Genomic DNA, 25,440 nt, shown 5'->3' with positions numbered 1-25,440 from the left:
TCTACTGGCCTGGTCATTTTTCAGAGATGTTTTATACAATGTAAACGGCAGTTTTCTAAATCTATATCATGAGAAAAATACACATGCAGTGTTTGTATTTCTGATCCACAGGTGTCCACTGTGAAGAACTGACCCAACCTGCTTCTGTGGTCATCCGTCCAGACCAGGTTCTAATCATCAACTGCAAGGTCTCGTATTCAGTTACTGGCTATTGGACAGCTTGGATCAGACAGCCTTCAGGAAAAGCTCTGGAGTGGATTGGACATTTCTCTGTTGGTGGGAGCCCAGTTTACAATGATAAACTGAAAAGCAAATTCAGTATCTCTGGGGATTCAGGTACGAAGACAATAACATTACGAGGACAGAGTCTGGACATTGGAGACACAGCTGTGTATTACTGTGCTAGAGACTCACAGTGACGCAAACTAATGCACACGCTGTACAAAAACCCTCACAGTGCAACACGCATATAATCAACTATAGTTTCACTAAGAGAATTAGCCCAATGGGATCTCCTTTATAAAGCGTCATGAATGATGGTGTAATTACACCTTAATGACACACACAAACACATTCAACGTTGGAAGTACAGCTGATATATTCACTGTCACAGATCAATCACATTGATACAGGTGTTTGAATCAACTTCAGGTTTTACTGCAGTCTTCAGAATTACTGCATATTTAAATGTAATTACACAAATAAATATTGAAGATAAACTATATTTACTTGATTTGTGCAGCAGTAATCCATCTGTATCAGTGAATAATTCACCATTAATGTGCTGTTAACAGACACTTCAAAGAGCAGGTCCAGAATTGGGAGATGTGCTTATTTTACTGTTTTTTGTTTTTTTTTAAGAAAACAGTTATGATGTGAGTGAAATGTCTAGGAACTTCTGATTAATGTTCACTATTAACTTTATCATTTCAGGTGTAATATTTGAAATGTACTGGTCAAGCTTGTTTTATAAGTAAGGAGAGAAAATGTAATTCTTATTACAAACAATAGAATTAATTAAAATTAATACAATGAACATATTTAGGAAGTGGTGATCAAATCATGAGGCTGATAATATTCCAAAAATGCACCATGGAGTATGTTATTTGTTTTATTACAACTTTATATGTAATCAATAAAAACAGCCATGTACTATGCTGTATGAAGGTGTAACAGTAGGTTTTAATGTAAAAAAAAATACTTTCACACTGCTGAAGTAAACATAGAGTTTTAAATTATTTTTGTAATGACCAGAGATGGCAAATGTTGCTTTGTACAGTTAATGAGTTTAGTCAGTGATGATAATCTGTACACTACCATTACTACAGCCATAGGTGGCACTAAAGTCCAGCAAATGGTGTAAAGCTGAGCCACTGGAAATTAACAGAAAATTAAGGGCTCAAATCAAAATAAGAAATAAACTCACAGCTCAGAAAATAATTGTTTTTTCACACAACACATTTTGTCATGTACTGTTTCCTCAAGGCAACAGTCCCAAAGTACCCTGCATGCATTATATATTAAACAGTTCATCATTTCACTGATATACAATACCAGGTGTGGTATTTGAAACTCAATGCTGCCAAGACTCATAATTATACCCAGCTTACATCAGGATAATTATTTAGACAGCAATGTTTTGTCATATTTAATGGCATGACAAATGTCTGCCCGGTGAGGAGGCTTGTCATAAATGTGAGAAACCTGTATTATCAAATCTATATTGTGGTATACTCAGATATATTTCTGAATAATACACACAGACATAACCACACACACACACTTGTACAAACACACTGCAAAAAATATGCTTCAGTGTACATTTTCAGGCACTTTTAGAGCAATCTTGGACTGGACAGTTCTACTCTTGCTGGCCACTTCACCGTGTAAGTGGACACTCATTGCTGCTGTCAAAGAAAAACTGAAATGAACAGCATTGTTAATAATTACATTATTACATGAAGCCATTGTAGACTATTGTTATTGGACCAAGTTGGTGGTAGTGAGGTCTAAATGTGATTAATAAATATGTTTCTTCTTCTCAGATGTCCATGGCATCAGTCTGAGCTCGTCTCCTGATCAGGTGAAGTCTCCTGGACAATCAGTGAAGATTTCCCGTCAAGTCTCTGGCTATGACCTCAGTGGCTGGGGAACTGGTTGGATCAGACCACCTCCAGGAAAAGCCTTGGAGTGGGTTGGGATCATCTGGAGTGGTGGATCTATAGACTCTGGCTCTTCCTTTAAGAATCGCTTCACAATATCCAGAGACACCAGCAGCAACGTGCTTTTCTTAGACATCAGCAGCTTGGAGACTGGGGACACGGCTGTTTATTACTGCGCCAGAAGAGACACAGTGGTACAGCTGAGTGAGAGCACTGTACAATAACTTAGGAACATCTGTCTTAGTCCAGATAGAGTTTTTATTAAAGCTGGAACTTTCCTCCAAGCTTCATTAATATCATTAATTATTAACGACAGCAATGTTTATGTTTTCAGGTCTCATTTGAGTTGGAAAATTTATCTCCAATATTTACATAGGAATGAATCAATGTGTAAGTGTCAGTGGCCCCTTGTTTTTCTTTAATGTTCCAGTAGGTGGCACCACACTTTCAAAAAAGAAAGAGACAGGATGTGGCTGAGATCCCAGGTATTAAGGGAGAGTGAGGAAAGATTGATTTGTGATAGAGAACTGTTTGGTTCAAACTTTCACTAAGAGCAAGTGTGAGGTACCAGATGCAGGGAACTGAGAGTAAAATGACATCATGTAGAGAATCCAAGCTTGTGTCTGTGTCTGTAACGGCTGCACCTTACCATCAGAGCTGAATTCACTGATTATACATGAGGTATCTACAAATGTTTGGGCACATTGTACAGTCTGTTACAGGAAGTTAAATGTATGCACATATGTAGGTGTATTTTTCCTGAAAATGTTGCTTCTTACATCTGTTGAAAACAAACAGTGGGTGTTCTAACATGTTCTGTGTTAAGCTACTGCCCCCTACTGTACATTTTAATTAGCTTAGCTTCTCATGGGTCATTATAGTAACAAATACCCCCACCCTCCCACTGGAAATCTGTGTAATTAGGAGACCAGTCTCTCTCTATTAAAGCATGGAGAACAGAGAAGATCCCACAGCTCCAGCTTCAACCCACACTTCAACACCAACCATGTTCTCTACATCTCTACTGCTCCTGCTGGCAGCTACTTCCTGTCAGTTCCTCAGTAAACAACACTCAACAATATTGAGGTTTTGTTTATGTCCAAGATGATGAACCTAATCACTTTGTATCTCTGTGTATATCTGATCCACAGGTGTCCACTGTTATGAACTGACTCAGCCTGCTTCTGTGGTGGTCCGTCCAGACCAGGCTCTGACTATTGACTGCAAGGTCTCGTATTCAGTTTCTCCCGATTGGACAGTGTGGATCAGGCAGCCTTCAGGAAAACCTTTGGAGTGGATCGGACGTATTGATAGCACTGGGGGTCACTGATGCACTAAAAAATAAGTAAACTATCTCTAGAGACACTGGAACAAACACCAGTTTAAATTCAATTGTTATTCCAGTAGGGGGCACAATTCACAAAAAAATTCTCCACTGTTCTCTCAATGCAACTGCAGCTGTTTTTCATAACACTGACTCGTCATGCAAATGTTGTCACATCTCTTCTGCATAAACAGAGTAAACTGAGCAGATCTCCAGGTTTCTGCTGACTTTGACCAGCTCTGTGTCCATCAACATAATGATCATCACCTACTTTCTGCTGCTGCTCGCTGCAGGACGTGAGTCAGATGTTTCTCTCTCTGTGAAGATCCATATGAATGCATTTGAACAATGAAAAGAAAATGTAATCTGCTGCTCCTCTGTGCCTCTGTTTAGGTGTCCACTCTCAGGTCGTCCTCACACAGTCTGAACAGTCAGTAACAGTGGCTCCAGGTGGATCCCACAAACTGACCTGTGCATGCAGTGGGTTCAGTGTGGGTGACTATGGTATGCACTGGATCCGTCAGGCTCCTGGGAAAGGACTGGAGTGGATCATTTACTATTATACTGACAGTAGCAAAAGCTCAGCCCAGTCAGTTCAGGGCAGGTTTACTGCGTCCAAGGACAGCTCCAATTTCTACCTGCACATGACTCAACTGAAGGCTGAAGACACTGCAGTGTATTACTGCGCTAGAGACGCACAGTGGTGGAACTCATACAGACAGCTGTACACAAACCCTTCAAGTGAAAAACACAGCAGACATGGTCAGAAATGAAACAGCAGGAAACAAACACACGGGTCGTGGGTGCTGTTTCTGAAGATGTTGTTGTTGCACCAAATACACTGCTCTGTGCACACACACACACTCACACACACACACACACACACACACAAACACACACACACACACACACACACACACCATATCAACACCAGATTATATATATTTCTGGGGGTTTTTTTTGTTTGTTTTTCTAAAATTTTTGTACGAATAACAGTTTAACTCAAGCCTCCTTGTGGAAGGAAATCTTAATGGAAGGAAATCTAAGAAGAAAGAGACAGGATGAGGCTGAGTTCCCAGGTATTAAGCACAAAGATTTTCCAGCCAGAGCCACCAGGGGTCAGTGCAGTAACTTCAGGGATATGAAACTCTCACTGAATAAAGTATGAAGAAAGATTCCTGTATGCAAATGTTGACTTGTGGCTTTAGATTTAAAATAAGGATGAGACTATTCATCTGTTCAGAGAAGATCCCACAGGTCCATCGTCATCATGTTCTCTGTGTCTCTACTGCTCCTGCTTTCAGCAGCTTGCTGTGAGTTATTCAGTAAATAATATATTTCATTTTAATGATATCCTGTTTTAACACAATAAAGAGTAGATTTTTGCAGCTGTGGGAATAAGATATAAATGTCCTTCTTTTAAATTATTTCTGCTGGCCTGGTCATTTTTCAGAGATGTTTGATTCTAAATCCAAAACATGAGAAAATTAGTCATGCAGTGTTTGTATTTCTGATCCACAGGTTTCCGCTGTGTAGAACTGACCCAACCTGCTTCTGTGGTCATCCGTCCAGACCAGGTTCTAACCATCAACTGCAAGGTCTCATATTCAGTTAGTAGCCAGTACACAGGTTGGATCCGACAGCTTTCAGGAAAAACTATGGAATGTATTGGATATACCTATGTTGGTGGGAGTGATTATGTCAATGATAAACTGAAAAGCAAGTTCAGCATTTCTGGGGATTCGGGGACAAACACAATGACATTACGAGGACAGAGTCTAGACACTGGGGACACAGTTGTGTATTACTGCGCCAGAGGCTCACAGTGACACAATCTAATGCACATGGAGTACAAAAACCCTCACAGTGCAGTACACATAAGCTTAACAAGTTTCACTGGACAAAGAACCAGCCAAACAGGTCCCACTTTATACTGTCATTGATAAATGGGTATCTACACCCTTACAGAACATATAACAATGAGTTCATAATGTTTTTATACAACCATTATTAACGTTATAACATGTCTAATCACTTTAGCTGTTCTACAGTTATGCTTCAGTAATACGTTTATAGTTGCTACATGTGTTTAGTTAATGTGTGATGGCACATTAGAGGAGGTTATTAGAGGAGATATTTTTCAAATACTATTAAATACAATCCGGATCATGATACAACAAGTACTTATTTGTTCATCGATGCCTTGTTTGATGTAAAACAATTAAATTTGATGCTGGAAAAGTCAGGAATTAGAAGGAAAGTGTAGGAAGTGTATTCATAATTGTTTTTAGTTGCATTTTTTTCAGTAATGCTTATATTCAACATCTTCATTTAAGCTTCTATTAGTTCAAATGATCAGTTCACACTTTTCATTTAGTCATTTTATAAATAAGTGGAAAAACATGTGATAAAATAATGTTATAGAAAACATACATACTTTAATGAACACCTGGGAAGTGATGATCAAATCATGAGGCAGTTAATGGACAGCACTCTTCTGGAGGTTTTAATTATGTAATAACAATATAACTATTGAGGAACTTAGAAGACCCATGTATTTTATATGTAGTGAGGTACACTGTTTTATTTGCCATTTAATAATGTATTTTGCCGCTAAATTGCTAACAATAGTAAAAGTAAACAGTACAAATGCAAAGTAAAAGTAAATGTAAAACTTCCCAAAGCCTGTAATGTATTTGCTGCATTTTCTTTTACAATATAGAAGTAAAAATTGAATTTGTAGTCTGAATCAATGACGAGAGGTTGCAAATATATATTTTATTTAAAAACAATTATTTATTTGAACAGTATAAAATGGAGAAAGAATTAAACATTATACAAAAGTAGAAAGCAAAATAACATGCAGGGAATGTGAAGATACAAGATAATTTTGCGTGAAACACTTTTCCTCTGAAAAAAACAAAATATATATATTATAATATATATATACAAACTCACTCACTGCCACTTACACACGTACATACTTACGCACATTTAAGAACTGCTCCATATATTGACACTTATCAGGGGAAAACAAACAGAGTGGAGACTACTAACGTGTTCTGAACTACTGCCCCCTTCTCCATGACTTAACGATTTTTGCCTCTTACAGATCACTGCAGATAAGCAAATACCAGTTTCCTCCCACTACACCTCTCTCTATTAAAGTGTGGAGAACAGAGGAGATCTCACAGCTCCAGCTTTAACCCACACTTCAACACCAACCATGTTCTCTACATCTCTACTGCTCCTGCTGGCAGCTGCTTCCTGTCAGTTCCTCAGTAAACAACACTCAACACTATTGAGATTATGTTCATGTCCAAGATGATGAATCTAATCACTTTGTATTTCTGATCCACAGGTGTCCACTGTTATGAACTGACCCAGCCTGCTTCTGTGGTGGTCCGTCCAGACCAAGTTCTAACCATCGACTGCAAGGTCTCGTATTCAGTTACTAGCTATACTACAGGTTGGATCCGACAGCCTTCAGGAAAAGCTCTGGAGTGGATCGGATGGATCAATAGCAGTGGGGGCACAGCTTACAGTGATAAACTAAAAAACAAGTTCACTATCTCTAGAAACACTGGGACCAACACATTAACATTACAAGGACAGAGTCTGGACACTGGGGACACAGCTGTGTATTACTGCGCGAGGGAGTCACAGTGACACACACTAATGAACACGGTGTACAAAAGCCCTCACAGTGCAGTACACATATCAACTGTTTTCCCTTGACAAAGAACTACTTCATACTGTGTCATTAATATTTTGGTAATTACATATTTACGACACATATACCAAGGATGATTATAATTGCATGTTTTTACAAAACTAATATTAATGGTAGAAAGTGTGTCTTCCACTTAGTTGTTCTACAATTATACTTCTGTAACCGTGAATAAATATGGCTTATGATTTTAAAAGTAAAAAAGAGTAAAAATGGAAAGTAAAAAGTAATAATTTAATCATTCTAAAGCCTGTGGTGTGTGGTGTTACATTATAATATACACACTCTTTATTATATGTCTATCAGTGCCGGATCTATGAAGAGCTTCAATTAATTTGAATACAGCTACACTGTATTGTATCTAGTAACTTTTAAGGCCTCAAAGGGGCACTCTTTCTTTATTTTTCACAGCCGTTCACCTGTCATACCTAACGAGTCTCCCTACCTCTCTAGTAACCCTCAAGACAGGTTGGACTTCAATTCCCAGGATCCCACTCTGTCTCAAGTTCCTGTCACATGCCCTCAGTCAGCCAATCAGGGAGGGCTTTCTCGTTCATCATCCCCGGAGTTCTAATCTGTGTCACCTGGATAACTCGGCATGAGGGTATATTAGGACAAACTGGTTTAGGCTCATTGCGAAGTATTGCCTTCGGTTACGGTGCTATACTGAGCTGCTATTTTCGGACTTCGTTTACCTTGCTCCTTTCGTGTTTGTGTTTTCCGGTGTCTTCTGGCTTCCGTTACTGTGACTGTGTGTTCGTGTTATCAGTTTTCGTGTATGTTAGGTTCGGCTTCGTGTATGTTCTTCCCTGTGTGAATAAATCCTGTCTTCATCTGCAAGCGTCTGCCCCATTTCGGTGTCGTTACAGTAATACTTCGCCCAATTATGCAGACGGCGGATACCGACAGGATTCATACCGCCGTTAGAACCCAGGGACAATTACTGGGTCAACACCACCAACTTCTGGATTCGCTAAGTAAGTCCCTTGACACTCTTACTGAACATCAGCGTGTGCAGCAGGAGCAACTAACGGCTTTGACAAATCATATGGGACAACTTGTTTCTCAGTTTCGACAACAGAATCCTACGAGCTTTCCTGCTCATCCCACTTCTTCCCCTGTTACAAGTGAGCAAAGTCCCTTCTTGGTCAGTAAACCAGAGATGTTTAACGGTTCCCCTAATCAATGCAAGGGTTTTTTGTTACAGTGTTCACTCTTTTTTGCCAATTCTCCTCCTAGCTCGGATCAACAGCGCATTTCGTTTTTGATTTCTCACTTAACAGGCAAGGCGTTAGATTGGGCTACGGCCGTTTGGTCCACCGTTCAGTCTTACACATACGAGAAATTTATCCAGGAATTCAAAACTGTGTTTGATCACCCACATGAGGGACGCTCTTTAGGGGAACTACTGTTGCAACTTAAACAGGGTACTCAATCTGTGTCGGAGTATGCGCTAAGATTTCGGACTCTTGCAGCCGGTAGTGGTTGGAACAACCCTGCCTTGATCATAGCCTTCCGTAATGGACTAAATTCTGACATTTTTACTGAGATGGCTTGTAAGGATGATGGCTTGTCATTAGACGAGATAATTTCTCTGGCTATTCGGCTCGATCAATTGAGACATGGTCGAGGTTCTCGGAGACTCCCTACGTTTAATTCAGCCGTCAGCTCTCCACGTCGGATCGTCCCTGTGCATCGGGAGCGCTCTGAGGACTCTCACCCAGATCCAGAGCCACCCCAACCTATGCAATGGGATGGGTTTCGCCTGTCTCCAGAGGAGAGGCTCCGTCGTCTGCAGAGAGGTCTGTGCCTGTACTGTGGGATTCCCGGTCATGTGATACGGGAGTGTAGGAGTTGCCCTCGTCGAACCATGGCACCGACCCCAGGAAAGCTAATGTGGTGAGTATACCCACGTTGGGGTTGGTATCCAAGTCCTTTTTCCTCCCTGTGATGTTTGACTGCTCTACGTCTCTTGCTGCGTTTTCAGCCTTAATCGATTCTGGAGCGGAGGGAAATTTTATTCATTCCAAGCTGGTGGAGCAACTCCAGATCCCTGTGGAACATCTTGACACGCCAATGAGACTGTCGGCCGTGAATGGGGATCCAGTGGGAGAGGGAGTTGTCTCTCTAATCACCAGACCCGTTTCTGTTTCTGTTAGTGCCCTCCACAGAGAGAAAACGTGTTTTTTTGTCATTAACTCAATGGATTATGAAGTAATCTTGGGGTTACCCTGGCTTCAGAGACATAATCCTGTTATTTCCTGGGCAGAGAGGGAGATCAAATCCTGGTCAACCTATTGTCATTACCACTGTTTAAATTCCCCTCAGTTAAGGTTCAGTCCACCACCATAGAGAGTCCAAATACTCATACCCCTGTTGATCTTCCCTCAGAATACAAAGATCTTATAGAAGTGTTCAGTAAAACTAAGGCCACCCAACTTCCTCCTCACCGAGAATATGACTGTGCTATAGACCTGATAGAGGGTGCTATTCTACCCAAGTCCCGGGTATATCCCTTAACTCAGGGTGAGGAGAGAGCTATGGAGGAGTATATCAAGGAGGCTTTAGAACAGGGTTTTATACGGCCTTCCACCTCTCCTGTTGCAGCCGGGTTTTTCTTTGTTAAAAAGAGAGACGGGGGGCTTCGACCTTGTATAGACTACCGTGGGCTTAATCAGATATCTAGAGCCTATCCTTATCCTTTGCCTCTAGTCCCGGTCGCCTTAGAACAGCTTCGGGGTGCTACCATCTTTTCTAAATTAGATATCCGTAGTGCCTACAACTTAATCCGAATACGTGAGGGTGATGAGTGGAAGACGGCCTTTATTACCACTAGGGGGCACTACGAATACACTGTAATGCCTTTTAGGTTAAAAAATTCACCCGCAGTGTTTCAGGCCTTTTTGAATGATGTTTTATGGGAAATGCTTGGTGTATATGTTGTTGCGTATATCGATGATATACTCATTTACTCCCCGAATAAGGAGAGTCACATTCAACAAGTGAGAAGTGTGCTTACACGCCTCCTGGAAAATCAGTTGTATGCGAAGGGAGAGAAGTGTGAATTTCATCGTTCGTCTGTATCATTCTTACGTTACATTATCAGCTCCGAGGGTATTGTAATGGACGATCATAAAATTGATGCTATTTTAAACTGGCCGACTCTATTGTTGGGAGATTCTGTACTAAATTCATTTTAAACATGGCTGCTCTCATGTGGGGCACCCACTTTATGGAGCATATAGTGATTTATTTAAGGACGACACTGCAATTATTTTTGAGTGTATAGTAGACATATACAAATGATATAATAATATTTGTTATATATTTGTGAAATAAAAATGACATATTTCATTGAATGATCTGTGGATAATGAGCTGGGGTTCTCAGGTTCTCTCTGGGGAACTGAACTGAGGTCTTCTGTGTGGAAAGCAGTGGTGTTACTCACTATACTGACACTTATTGTCTGGGAAAAACTATGCATGTATAAAAGTGTCATGGTACAGTTGCAGTGGTAAACAGCTGATGATCAGTCGCTGAGATGTGCATGAAATAATATCAAGATTATTATAACAACTAATAATATTCATAATCAGGGTGAAAGCCAAGCTCAGTCTAGACAGGGGTCAACAACTCTAGTTCTGGAGGTCCGGTTTTAAGCTAAGTTTGTTGATCCCTGCTCCTCCCAAACTCTGCTGGACACAGACTCTCTGGCTCTTGAGATGAGAAATGATTCTGCACAAAGATTTTCCATCCAGAGCCACTAGGGGTCAGTGCAGTAACTTCAGGGATATGAAACTCAGACTGAATAAAGTATGAAGAAAGATTCCTGTATGCAAATGTTCACTTGTGGCTGTAGATTTAAAATAAGCATGAGACTATTCATCTGTTCAGAGAAGATCCCACAGGTCCATCGTCATCATGTTCTCTGTGTCTCTACTGCTCTTGCTTTCAGCAGCTTGCTGTGAGTTATTCAGTAAAGAATATATTTCATTTTAATGATATCTAGTTTTAACACAATAAAGAGTAGATTTTTGCAGCTGTGGGAACAAGATATAAATGTCCTACTTTTAAATTATTTCTACTGGACTGGTCATTTTTCAGAGATTTTTGATACAATGTAAACGGCAGTTTTCTAAATCTATATCATGAGAAAAATACACATGTAGTGTTTGTATTTCTGATCCACAGGTGTCCACTGTGAGGAACTGACCCAACCTGCTTCTGTGGTCATCCGTCCAGACCAGGCTCTGATCATCAACTGCAAAGTCTCGTATTCAGTTACTAGCTACTACACAGGTTGGATCCGACAGCCTTCAGGAAAAGCTCTGGAGTGGATTGGACGTTTCTATGTTGGTGGGAGCCCAGATTACAATGATAAACTGAAAAGCAAATTCAGTATCTCTGGGGATTCAGGGACGAACACAATAACATTACGAGGACAGAGTCTGGACTCTGGGGACACAGCTGTGTATTACTGCGCCAGAGACTCACAGTGACGCAAACTAATGCACACGCTGTACAAAATCCCTCACAGTGCACCACGCATATAATCAACTATAGTTTCACTAAGAGAATTAGCCCAATGGGATCTCCTTTATACAGTGTCATGAATGATTGTGTAATTACACCGTAACACCACACACAAACACATTCAACGATGGAAGTACAGCTGATATATTCACTGTCACAGACCAATCACATTGATGCAGGTTTTTGAATCAACTTCAGGTTTTACTGCAGTCTTCAGAATTACTGTATATTTAAATGTAATTATACAAATAAATATTGAAGATAAACTATATTTACCTGATTTGTGCAGCAGTAATCCATCTGTATCAGTGAATAATTCACCATTAATGTGCTGTTACCAGACACTTCAAAGAGCAGGTCCAGAATTGGGAGATGTGCTTATTGTACTGTTTATTATTTAAGAAAACAGTTATGATGTGAGAGAAAAGTCTAGGAACTTCTGATTAATGTTCATCATTAACTTCATCATTTCAGGTGTAATATTTGAAATGTACTGTTCAAGCTTGTTTTATAAGTAAGGAGAGAAAATGTAATTCTTATTACAAACAATAGAATTAATTAAAATTAATATAATGAGAATTTTTAGGAAGTGGTGATCAAATCATGAGGCTGATCATATTCCAAAAATGCACTATGGAGTATGTTATTTTTCTTATTACATCTTTATATGTAATCAATAAAAACAGCCATGTACTATGCTGTATGAAGGTGTAACAGTACTTTTTTAATGTAAAAAAAGAATTTACTTTCACACTGCTGAAGTAAACATAGAGTTTTAATTTTTTTTTTAATGACAAGAGATGGCAAATGTTGTTTTGTACAGTTAATGAGTTTAGTCAGTGATGATAATCTGTACACTACCATTACTACAACCATAGGTGGCACTAAATGATGTAAAGCTGAGCCACTGGAAATTAACAAAAAATCCATCTATTATTCATTCATTATCTGTAAGTGCTTATCCAGTTCAGGGTCGCGGTGCGTCCAAAGCCTACCTGGAATCATTGGGCGAAAGGCGGGAATACACCCTGTAGGGGGCACATCACATCATACGAAGTATTAAATTACTTTGCTGTCCCTGAATGAACCAGTTAATTCTCCTTAGAGAATAACCTCGACAAAGAAATAAACACAGCTGAATTCCCTTTTAGAATTTAATTCTAAATAATTAATCTAACTTCACTCTTTGAATTTCTTTTTTAAAACAAATAAAAACATCTGGCCACATGACACTGGACGTTAGGCTTCACGTTGCCTTTGCCATTTGTGGCAATAGAAACACTAAGTTTAAAACACTAAGTTTAGTGGAGTATGATGATTGTTGGTGGGTTGTGTCTGTGTTGGATTATTCATATGAACCTTGGCATCACGAAAATGAAAAATAAAGTGCATACATGTGTACAGTGGTCACATGGCAGCCTAGGGTTTGATCCCCAGCTCGGTCAGCAATATCTCACTACATGTAATAAAAGACACTGCGTTAGCCTAACATTACAAAGATGCTATGAGTAAAAATGTCTGACAAATGCCATAAATGTAATGAAGCAACAACTGCAAAAGTTTGGGAACACTTTTAATTTGAGCGCCAATTGTGTTTAATGCAACAATGGAGCTATGCTACATGTGTATGCAGATATATGCAAACCCTCCACCTCCTTCTGTTATATAAGGAAGATCTGTGTGTGTTGGTGAGGAGGAGAAGAGCATCTTCACAAACCAATGATGATCTCCTCAGTGTTTCTGATGCTGTTAATAGCAGCTGCATGTGGTAAGTCTGTGTGGTGTCTAAAATTAAAAGCAGCAGCTAGAGGTCCAGCTGTTTCCAGTGGCTGTGTGTATTGATAGATACAGAGCACTGTAAATAATTCAACACCATGCACTGTTCTTCTTCTTCTCAGGTGGGGTGGACAGTGTGGAGCTCACCCAGTCGTCCTCAGTGGTCATAAAACCTGGAGAATCATTCTCCATCTCCTGTAAGATCTCAGTGTCCAGCTACTGCATTCACTGGATACGGCAGCCTGCTGGAATAGCTCTGGAATAGCTCGGATATTTGTGTAATGATGGGAGGACAAATACTAAAGATCAGTTTCAGTCAGAACACTTCCATCAGTACGGTATACTTACGAGGCCAGGACTTTCAGCCTCAGGATACAGCTGTTTATTACTGTGCTCAATTAATTGATTTTCACAAAACACTTTGTCTACACCACAGTTGCCTCAAGGTGCACATCCCCCAAAGACCCCTGTACACACTGTATATTAAACAGTTTATTATTTCACTGATATTTTATATTAATTGTTGTTTCCCAACAACTATAATCCCATTAGATATATCAGAAGATCAGTGTCTGACACCATGCACAAACTCTTCTAGGGTTAGAGGAGAATTTGACACATATAACAACAGATGGTAAAACAAAGTAAACCCTGAATATATTCAGTGATGGATATTTAAGCATTGTACCTGTTCAAATAAAATCTCATTTTAAACCCCTCAGAGTAGTGAACATCCTGATTGGTGGATCCAATTAGAGGAGCAGTTATTTTAGCTAATGATTCATCTTCCCGTAATGTAACAGCTGTTATACTGACACACAGTGGGTGGATTTTTGGGAGATTCTGTACTAAATTCCTTTTAAACATGGCTGCTCTCATGTGGGGCACCCACTTTATGGAGCATATAGTGGTTCATCCAAGGATGACACTGCAGTTTTTTTTGAGTGTATAGAAGAAATATACAAATGATATAATAATGTTTGTAATATAATGTTTGTTATATATTTTTGATATAAAAATGACATATTTCATTGAATAATCTGTGGATAATGATCTGGGGTTCTCAGGTTCTCCACTGGGGAACTGAACTGAGGTCTGAACTGATGATAATCTGTACACTATCATTATTACAGCTATAGGTGGCACTAAAGTCCAGCAAATGATAAAAAGCTGAGCCACTGGAAATTAACAGAAAATTAAGGGCTAAAATCAGAATAAATGAACTCACAACACAGAAAATAGTTTTTTGTCATCTACTGTCATCTGTTTTTTGACACTTTTTGTCATCTACTGTTGCGTCAAGGCAACATCCCCTAAAGTCCCCTGCATGCATTATATATTAAACAGTTCATCATTTCACTGATATACAATAGCAGGTGTGATATTTGAAACTCAATTAATGCTGCTATTTATGACTCATAATTACACCCAGGTTACATCAGGATAATTATTTAGACAGCAATATTTTGTAATAAATAATGGCATGACAAATATCTGCCCAGTGAGGAGGCGTATCATAAATGTGAGAAACCTGTATTATCAAATCTATATTGTGGTGTACTGTGTTCAGTGGATTGTGGATCTGAAGAAATGTATATAATTTTAAGTGAAACATCAAAACATGGCCCACCACTGTTATTCCTTTCTCATATATGTAAAAAAGGAAATACAGAGCGGAGGTTATTTTTCTGTTCTGTATCATACTACTGCTCCCTACTCCATGACTTAAGTACTTTTGCCTCTTACAGATCACTGCAGATAAGCAAATACCAGTTTCCTCCCTCTACACCTCTCTCTATTAAAGTGTGGAGAAAAGAGAAGATCTCACATCTCCAGCTTAACCCACACTTCAATACCAACCATGTTCTCTACATCTCTACTGCTCCTGCTGGCAGCTGCATCCTGTCAGTTCCTCAGTAAACAACACTCAACACTTCTGAGATCATGTTCTTGTCCAAGATGATGAATCTAATCACTTTGTATTTCTGTGTATTTCTGATCCACAGGTGTCCACTGCGAAGTACTGACCCAGCCTGCTTCTGTTGTGGTCCGTCCAGGCCAGGTTCTGAACATCGACTGCAAGGTCTCATATGCAGTTACTACCACGTATTACAGTGATAAAGTGAAAAGCATTTTCACAATGTCTGTAGACTCAGGGACAAACACAGTAACACTACAAGGGCAGAATCTGGACACTGGGGACACAGCTGTGTATTACTGCACCAGATACACCCAGTGACACAAACTAATGCACACGCTGTACAAAAACCCTCACAGTGCACCACGCATATAATCAACTATAGTTTCACTAAGAGAATTAGCCCAGTGGGATCTCTTTTATAAAGTGTCATGAATGATGGTGTAATTACACCTTAATGACACACACAAACACATTTAACGATGGAAGTACAGCTGATATATTCACTGTCACAGATCAATCACATTGATACAGGTGTTTGAATCAACTTCAGGTTTTACTGCAGTCTTCAGAATTACTGCATATTTAAATGTAATTACACAAATACATATTGAAGATAGAATATATTTACTTGATTTGTGCAGCGCCCTGTGAAGGACTGGTGCCCCCCCCACCCCCCGGGTGTATTCCCCGCCTTGCGCTCAATGATTCCAGGTAGGCTCTGGACCCACCGCAACCCTGAATTGGATAAGCAGTTACAGATAATGAATGAATGAATGAATGATGATTTGTGCAGCAATAATACATCTGTATCAATCAGTGAATAATTCACCATTAATGTGCTGTTAACAGACACTTCAAAGAGCAGGTCCAGAATTGGGAGATGTACTTATTGTACTGTTTTTTTAATTTAAAAAAACAGTTATGACTTGAATAAAATGTCTAGGAACTTCTGATTAATGTTCATTATTAACTTCATCATTTCAGGTGTAATATTTGAAATTTACTGTATATGCTAGTTTTATAAGTAAGGAGAGAAAAATAATTCTTATTATAAACAATGGCCTTAATTAAACATGATACAATGAGTGTATTTAGGAAGTGGTGATCAAATCATGAGGCTGATAATATTCCAAAAATGCACTATGGAGTATGTTATTTTTTTTATTACAACTTTATACGTAATCAATAAAAACAGACATGTACTATGCTGTATGAAGGTGTAAAAGTACATTTATGTTGCTTTGTACAGTTAATGAGTTTAGTCATTGATGATAATCTGTACACTACCATTACCTCAGCCATAGGTGGCACTAAAGTCCAACAAATGATGTAAAGCTGAGCCACTGGAAATTAACAGAAAATTAAGGGCTCAAATCAAAATAATAATTTAACTCACAGCTCAGAAAATAATTGTATTTTCACACAACACTTTTTGTCATCTACTGTTTCCTCAAGGCAACACTCCCAAAGTCCCCTGCATGCATTATATATTAAACAGTTCATCATTTCACTGATATAATAATAATAATAATAATAATAATACATTTTTATTTGAAAGCACCTTTCAAGAGACCCAAGGACACTGTACAATAGATAATAAAAATAAAACATAAAAAAATAAAAATAAAAATAAAAAAGTTAAAAAAGTAAGTAAAAGGTAAATGCACATACAAACATAAAATAACCATAGAGACATATACATAGTATCATCCATATGCTAGTTTAAAAAGATGAGTTTTGAGTCTGGTTTAAAAACATCTACATATGTACAAGCTCGCAGTTTATCAGGAAGACTATTCCACAGCTTTGGACCCACAACACAAAATGCTCTATTTCCAATGGTGCTTAGCTTAAAATGTGGGACCTCAAGCAAATGGAGGCTTGAGGACCGAAGAGTACGCACTGGAGAGTATGGTTGAAGTAAACTACTTAGATAAGAAGGGGCAAGGTCATACAAGGATTTTAACACCAACACAAGCAATTTGTACTGTATACGAAACTTCACTGGACGCCAATGAAGACGACTTAGGACTGGAGTAATATGCTCCCAAGATTTTGTATGGGTCAGCACCCTAGCAGCAGAATTCTGCACATACTGCAACCTGCTCAAAGCCCGAGCAGGGAGGCCACACAACAGAGCATTGCAGTAGTCGAGTCAGGAAGTTACAAATGCATGGACTATGGTCTTGGCAGCAGTGAAAGAAAGAAAAGGGCGAATCCTAGAGATATTTTTTAAGATGATAGAAGGCTGTCCTACATGTGTTGTTAATATGTGATTCAAATGATAATGTAGAATCAAAAATTACTCCAAGATTTCTCACTAGTGTTGAGGTAGATACAACAAAACCAGGGATACAAACAGTAGTGTCACTAAGCCTCCTGACTGTTGTAGGAGAAGCAATTATGATGGCTTCAGATTTTTTATTATTTAAGCTCAGGAAGTTCTCGATCATCCAAGCCCTCACATCGGTTAAGCATTTCAGCAAGGCACTAGGTGGCAAGCTGAGAGAAGGTTTTGTACAAATATATATCTGGACATCATCAGCAAAACAGTGAAACTGCAGCCCATGATGTCTAATGATGTCACCAAGAGGAAGGATGTACAAAATAAAAAGCAGGGGCCCAAGAACAGAGCCCTGGGGGACACCATGTGACATGTGACATGAGTCAGATCGAAAACTTCCCATTGAAACAAACTGCTGCCTACCAGAAAGATACGATTCAAACCAAGCTAATGCAGTACCAGTTACACCAACCATGTTTTTGAGCTGAGTAAGTAAAAGGCTATGACACACTGTATCAAATGCTGCAGTAAGGTCCAATAGTACAAGAAGACTCAGCAGTCCTTGGTCAGCTGACATCAGCAAGTCATTGACAACCCTAACAAGAGCAGTTTCAGTGCTGTGATTCCTCCTAAAACCTGATTGGAAGACCTCAAACAGATCACATGATTGAATATGTTCTGTTAACTGAGCAGCTACTGTTCGCTCCAACAGTTTAGCAAGGAAAGGGAGATTAGAGATGGGCCTATAATCTGTGAGGTTCTCAGGATCTAAGCCAGGCTTCTTGAGAACTGGAGTAATAGCTGCCAGTTTCAAAAAGGCTGGGACCATTCCTGAAATAAGTGAAGCATTGATAATTTTGTTAATAAGAGGACAGATAAATGGAGAACAGTCTTTCACCTGCTGTGTAGGAAAAGGGTCTAATTGACATGAAGTTGCCTTTGAGAAATTAATAATCTGTGAAACAAGCTGTTGATTTACAGTATTGAAGGTGGAAAAATATCTGCTGCTGAACTGAGGAGATCGTTGTGGAATGTTTAGCCTGGTTGCAGTGGGCTGGAACTGTGAGTAAATTGTAAGTATTTTATGATTGAAAAAGTCCATGAACCGAGAGCAGAGTTCAGCTGAAGGAACCATAGGGAAACTTTTCACAGGGCTCAATAGCTTATTAACAGTAGAAAAGAGAGCTCTAGGGTTACTGTGGGCACCATGAATCACATGAGAATAATAGAGTGTTTTAGCTTCCTGTAGTTTTTCCTTATAAAACAAGACATGATCACTGTAAGTAAGGGCATGCACAGTCAGGCCAGTTCTGTTTGAGAGCCGTTCAAGCTGGTGACCAGCAGCTTTCAGCTTGCGCAGCTCAGCAGTGTACCAGGTAGCAGGCTGAGAAAATGTAACCAAGCGTGTTCTTAGAGGTGCCAGGTGGTTTAAAATATGTGACAATGTTTCGTCATAGTGGGTCACTAGCAAATCAGGATCTAAGCAATCAGGTACCGGGCTCTGACTGAGCATCTCCATAACAGCAGGAGGACTGATATTTTTAATGCTCTGGAATGTAAACTGGCGTGATTGAAGCTGCCCTCGCTGTTGACAGGATAGTGGAAAGTCAAAGAACACAGCTTTATGGTCAGATACACACAGATCAATGCCTCTCACATTAAAAGGGGTTTTACCCAGAGAGCAAACAATGTCCAAGGTGTGGCCCTTGTTATGTGTGGGAAAATCAACGTGCTGAGAAATATCAAAGCTCTGTAAAACATTAAGAAATTCTTTAGCAAACAAACAGTTACCAGAATTGATATGAATATTAAAGTCACCAAGCAGCAACAAATCAGAATAAACAGGAATAAGTGTGGAGATTAGCTCAGAAAACTCTGCCATAAAAACAGATGAGGTTTTTGGGGGACGATAGATAAGCAGAACCAATACAGGTTTAACAGCAGAGACCAACAGCGCCAAACACTCAAACGATGTCATATTTGGGATTAAAACTGTTTTAACTTTGAGGCCAGGGCTGTACACCACTGCAAGTCCTCCTCCTCGACCAGTTAAAAGAGGTTTATCAACGTATTGATAATGTGGAGGCAGAGTCTGGTTGAGCGTGAAATACTCATTGGGCTGCTGCCAGGTTTCCGTGAGACAGAGCAGGTCAATGTCATGTTCCTGGATAATATCTGCAACAAACATTGCCTTATTATTTAAGGAACGAACATTAAACAGAGCACATTTAAGATTATGATCAGTGCTCGGAGCGTGTAGAGATGTTGTAGACACGTAACAAAGGTTCCGGTTATTTGCGTGATCAGTTGAGCCTGCCGTCGCCTTGGAAGATTTACGGTGACACGATGACCACAGCGAGGGAATTTTGTTGGGGTGCTGATAAGAGTTATAAGTCCAACCAAGACCCCGATGACAATATTTAGGTCGTCGCAAAATACCAAGGTGACGATGGATCAATAGAGGAGCAGGAGTTTTACACTGTGCATTTCGGAGCGTAAAAAGTTCACCAAAAGAGTACCTTATCCTCCTTGTCGCCATGATAAGGCCACAATGGAAGTTGCAGCCGTAACAGCCCAGTAGAAGCCAGAGAAATAAACCCGAAATAATCCACATAGCACGGGCAACACAGGTGCTCTCGTGGCAGATGTTAAGCACAGTCACGGACGCTAAACTCTAAGAGAGCTCAGAGCCACAAGGAGAAATCCACAAGGCTCATATTACAGTAAATCCAGTACAAAGTTCGATACAGTGTGTTGGGTTCTGCAGCACTTTTGCACACAGCGGGCAGAAAAACCGAATACAAACTTTAGAACTAATAAAAACTTTATCACCGGGGGAGAAGCGGCAGCCAAACGCGCCAGCGTATCTCTCGCAACCCGGAAGTATATACAATAGCAGTTGTAATATTAATTATAGTAATATTAATAATAATAATATTAATCATTAATGCTGCCGAGACTCATAATTATACACAGCTTACATCAGGATAATTATTTAGACAGCAATATTTTGTAATATATAATGGCATGACAAATGTCTGCCCGGTGAGGAGATGTATATTAAATGTGAGAAACCTGTATTATCAAATCTATATTGTGGTATACTGTGTTCAGTTGAGTGAGTATCTGAAGAAAGTGATATAATTTTAAGCGGAACATCAAAACATGGCCCACCACTGTTATCCGTTTCTCATATATGTAAAAAAGTAAATACAGAGCAGAGGTTATTCTTCTGGTCTGCATCAAATTACTGCCCCCTATTCCATTAACTAAATAGTTTTGCCTCTCACAGGTTACTACATATAAACAAATACCAGCTTCCTCCCACTACACCTCTCTCTATTAACGTGTGGAGAACAGAGAAGATCCCACAGCTCCAGCTTTAACCCACACTTCAACACCAACCATGATCTCTACATCTCTACTGCTCCTGCTGGCAGCTGCTTCCTGTCAGTTCCTCAGTAAACAACACTCAACACTATTGAGATTATGTTCATGTCCAAGATGATGAATCTAATCACTTTGTATTTCTGTGTATTTCTGATCCACGGGTGTCCTCTGTTATGAATTGACCTAGCCTGCTTCTGTGGTGGTCCATCCAGACCAGGCTCTGACCGTCGACTGCAAGGTCTCGTATTCAGTTACTAGCGAGTACACAGGTTGAATCCAACAGCCTTCAGGAAAAGCTCTGGAGTGGATCGGAAGGGAAATGGTGTACAAAAACCCTCACTGGACAAATAACTACTTCATTCTGTGTCATTAATATTTTGGTAATTATATATTTACGACACATATCAAGGATGATTATAATTACATCTTCTTACAAAACTAATATTAATGGTGGAATGTGTGTCATCCACTCAGTTGTTCTACAGTTATACTTCTGTAACCGTGAATAAATATGGCTTATGATTTTAAAAATAAAGAGTAAAAATGGAAAGTAAAAAGTAATAAATAAATCATCCTAAAGCCTGTGGTGTGTGGTGTTACATTAAAATATACACACATCAACAACACTCCCAGATTCTTGACAAAGCGGGCTCTTTGAAGAGCTTCAATTAATTTGAATACAGCAATTTCATACAGCTACACAGTACTTTTAAAGCCTCAAAGGGGCACTCTTTCTTTATTTTTCACAACCATTCACCACAAGAACTTTAAAAAATGATATGAGGAAAAATGTAAAAATGTAAATCTCCTGGGATTTATACAAAAGTGATAAAGCCCACTTACAAAATTATAATTTTCCACTGATATTATTAAGAACTACATATAATTGAATTAATATTATGTACATGATGATGATGTGAGGTGCTAATGAATGCTAATGATGTGAGATTTAGTCACAAAGTAGTTCTGTGGCTGAGTGAAAGTGGAAACACTGTGATGCAAATCAAACACACTATAAAACTTAAGCCAGACTTAAACTGATCAGTGAGTGGTTCGTCTCAGTTCAGCTTCCACACCAACCATGTTCTCAGCAGCTGCTAATCTTCTGCTGCTGCTAATAGCTGTATCCTGTAAGTATCTGCAACATAGTGGCTGTACATTTATGATATTGGGATCATTTTCTAGTTCTAATCCACTACTGAATAACTTCTTGACTGGTGTCTACAGGTGTGGAGTGTATTGAGCTGGATCAGCCGGCTGCTGTGGCAGTTAAACCTGGGGAATCCTTCTCCATCGCCTGTAAGATCACTGGATACTCAGCTGTAGGTGGAGGCTACACCAACTGGATTCGACACTCAGCAGGAAAAGCTCCAGAATGGATCGGATGGTTCTATAGCTCCAGTGCAAAAGGGACCATCGACTCTTTAAAGACCAAGATCAGTTTCAGTGGAGATTCCTCCAGCAATGCAGTGGTGTTACAGGGCAGTAACTTCCAGCCTGAGGACACAGCTGTGTATTACTGCGCTCGAAATCCACACACTGCTATAAACAGTCCAGAGACCTGTACAATAACCCCCTTCACTCAAGAAATGTTAGATATCTCAGAAGATCAGTGTCTGACACCAAGCACTAACTCCTCTAGGATTAGAAGAGGATCTGACACATATTACAGCACATGGTCTGACCACCCTTTGTCTGTTTCATCTTCAGTTAAAATGGAGATTAAACACAATTCTTAAAGTATTAGAAACAGAAACAGAAAGTCACACACAATAACGGATCGTCCAGTGTTTGTCTTCATTATGGTCTCCATTATTTTCAGAATACATCAGGTTTTTGTAAGGTCTCATATTCAGTTACTAGCTACTACACAGGTTGGATCTGACAGCCTTCTGGAAAAGCTATGGAGTGGATCAGATATACCTATGTTGGTGGGAGTGATTATTTCAATGATAAACTGAAAACCAAGTTCATCTCTGGGGATTCAGGGACAAACACAATGACATTACGAGGACAGAATCTGGACACTGGGGACACAGCTGTGTATTACTGCGCCAGAGGCTCACAGTGACACATTCTAATGCACATGGTGTACAAAAACCCTCACAGTGCAGTACACATAAGTTTAACTAGTTTCACTGGACAAAGAACCAGCCAAACAGGTCCCACTTTATAATGTCATTGATAAATGGGTATCTACACCTTTACAGAACATATAACAATGAGTTCATAATGTTTTTACACAACCATTATTAATGTTATAACATGTGTAATCACCTTAGTTGTTCTACAGTTAAGCTTCAGTAATAAGTTTATTGTTGCTACATGTGTTTAGTTAATGTGTGACTGCACAGTTATTAGAGGAGATATGTTTCAAATACTATTAAATACAATCAGGATCATGATACAACGACTACTTATTTGTTCATCGTGGCCTTGTTTGATGTAAAAAAATAATTTTGATGGAGGAAAAGTCAGGAATTAGAAGGAAAGTATAGGAAGTGTATTCATAATTGTTTTTAGTTGCAATTTTATTTTCAGTAATGCTTATATTTAACATTTGCATTTAAGCTTCTATTAGTTCAAATGATCAGTTCACACTTTTCATTTAGTCATTTTATAAATAAGAGGAAAAACATGTGATAAAATAATGTTATAGAAAACATACATACTCTAATGAACACATGGGAAGTGATGATCAAATCATGAGGCAGTTAATGGACAGCACTCTTCTGGATGTTTTAATTATGTAATTACAATATAACTATTGAGGAACTTAGAAGACCCATGTATTTTATATGTAGTGAGTTACTCTATTTTATTTGTCATTTTATAACGTATTTTGCCCCTAAATGGCTTACAATAGTAAAAGTAAACAGTACATACGCAAAGAAAAATGTAAAACTTCCCAAAGCCTGTAATGTATTTGCTGCATTTTATTTTACACTATAGAGGTAAAAACTGAATTTGTAATTTGATTCAATGACAAGAGGTTGCAAATGTTTATATTTATTTATTATTTATTTGAACAGTATAAAATGGAGAAAGAATTAAATATTATACAAAAGTAGAAAGCAAAATAGCATGCAGGGAATATGAAGATACAAGATAATTTTGTGTGAAACACTTTTCTTCTGAAAAAAAAAATTAACATCTTGATTCCTAATGAAGTTTGGAGTTCAGTGATGATCATCTGTTGTGTGCACATTACCAACAACAGGTGGTGTTAAAGACCAGCAAATGATGAAAAGCAGTACCCCCAGATATTAACAGTAAACTGAGGACTCACCAAAACTACTATATATATATATATATATATATATACACACACAAACTCACTCACTGCCACTTACTCATGTACATACTTATGCACATTTAAGAACAGCTCCATATATTGACACTTATCAGGTGAAAACAAACCTGGAGACTACCAGCGTGTTCTAAACTACTGCCCCCTACTCCATGACTTAAGTATTATTGCCTCTTACAGGTCACTGCAGATAAGCAAATACCAGCTTCCTCCCACTACACCTCTCTCTATTAAAGTGTGGAGAACAGAGAATATCCCACAGCTCCAGCTTCAACCCACACTTCAACACCAACCATGTTCTCTACATCTCTACTGCTCCTGCTGGCAGCTGCTTCCTGTCAGTTCCTCAGTAAACAACACTCAACACTATCAAGATTATGTTCATGTCCAAAATGATGAATCTAATCACTTTGTATTTCTGATCCACAGGTGTCCACTGTGAAGAACTGACCCAGCCTGCTTCCATGGTGGTCCGTCCAGACCAGGCTCTGACCATCGACTGCAAGGTCTCGTATTCAGTTACTAGCTATTGGTCAGCTTGGATCCGGCAGCCTTCAGGAAAAGCTCTGGAGTGGATCGGAAGGATCAGTAGCAGTGGGGGCACATATTACAGTGATAAACTAAAAAACAAGTTCACTATCTCTAGAAACACTGGGACCAACACAATAACATTACAAGGACAGAGTCTGGACACTGGGGACACAGCTGTGTATTACTGCGCGAGGGAGTCACAGTGACACACACTGATGTACACGGTGTACAAAACCCTCACAGTGCAGTACACATTTCAACTGTTTTCCCTTGACAAATAACTACTTCATACTGTGTTATTAATATTTTGGTAATTACATATTTACGACACATACCAAGGATGATTATAATTGCATGTTCTTACAAAACTAATATTAATGGTAGAAGTTATGTCTTCCACTTACTTGTTCTACAATTATACTTTTGTAACCGTGAATAAATATGGCTAATGATTTTAAAAGTAAAGAGTAAAAATGGAA

At 39.1% G+C, this 25,440-nt stretch overlaps 3 gene segments (V, D, J or C); all 3 read left to right on the top strand.

The window, feature by feature from the left end:
* The first annotated feature begins 13,471 nt into the window (after positions 1-13,471).
* LOC136664441 (immunoglobulin heavy variable 3-30-3-like) lies at positions 13,472-15,764 on the top strand. The segment is given in 3 exon segments: positions 13,472-13,517; positions 13,648-13,722; positions 15,532-15,764. Coding segments are annotated over 3 exon segments (354 nt in total).
* A 5,372-nt stretch (positions 15,765-21,136) lies between these two features.
* Positions 21,137-22,859, top strand: LOC136664440 (Ig heavy chain V region 3-6-like). The segment is given in 2 exon segments: positions 21,137-21,179; positions 22,348-22,859. Coding segments are annotated over 2 exon segments (555 nt in total).
* Positions 22,860-24,724: 1,865 nt separating this feature from the next.
* Positions 24,725-25,167, top strand: LOC136665140 (Ig heavy chain V region 186-1-like). The segment is given in 2 exon segments: positions 24,725-24,767; positions 24,860-25,167. Coding segments are annotated over 2 exon segments (351 nt in total).
* The last annotated feature ends 273 nt before the right edge of the window (positions 25,168-25,440 follow it).

This window comes from Hoplias malabaricus, chromosome 13 (genome assembly GCF_029633855.1).
Source record: "Hoplias malabaricus isolate fHopMal1 chromosome 13, fHopMal1.hap1, whole genome shotgun sequence".
Classification (NCBI taxonomy): Eukaryota; Metazoa; Chordata; class Actinopteri; order Characiformes; family Erythrinidae; genus Hoplias; species Hoplias malabaricus.
The sequence above is the reverse complement of the archived record's forward strand: the minus strand, read 5'-3'. Positions and strand labels throughout refer to the sequence as shown.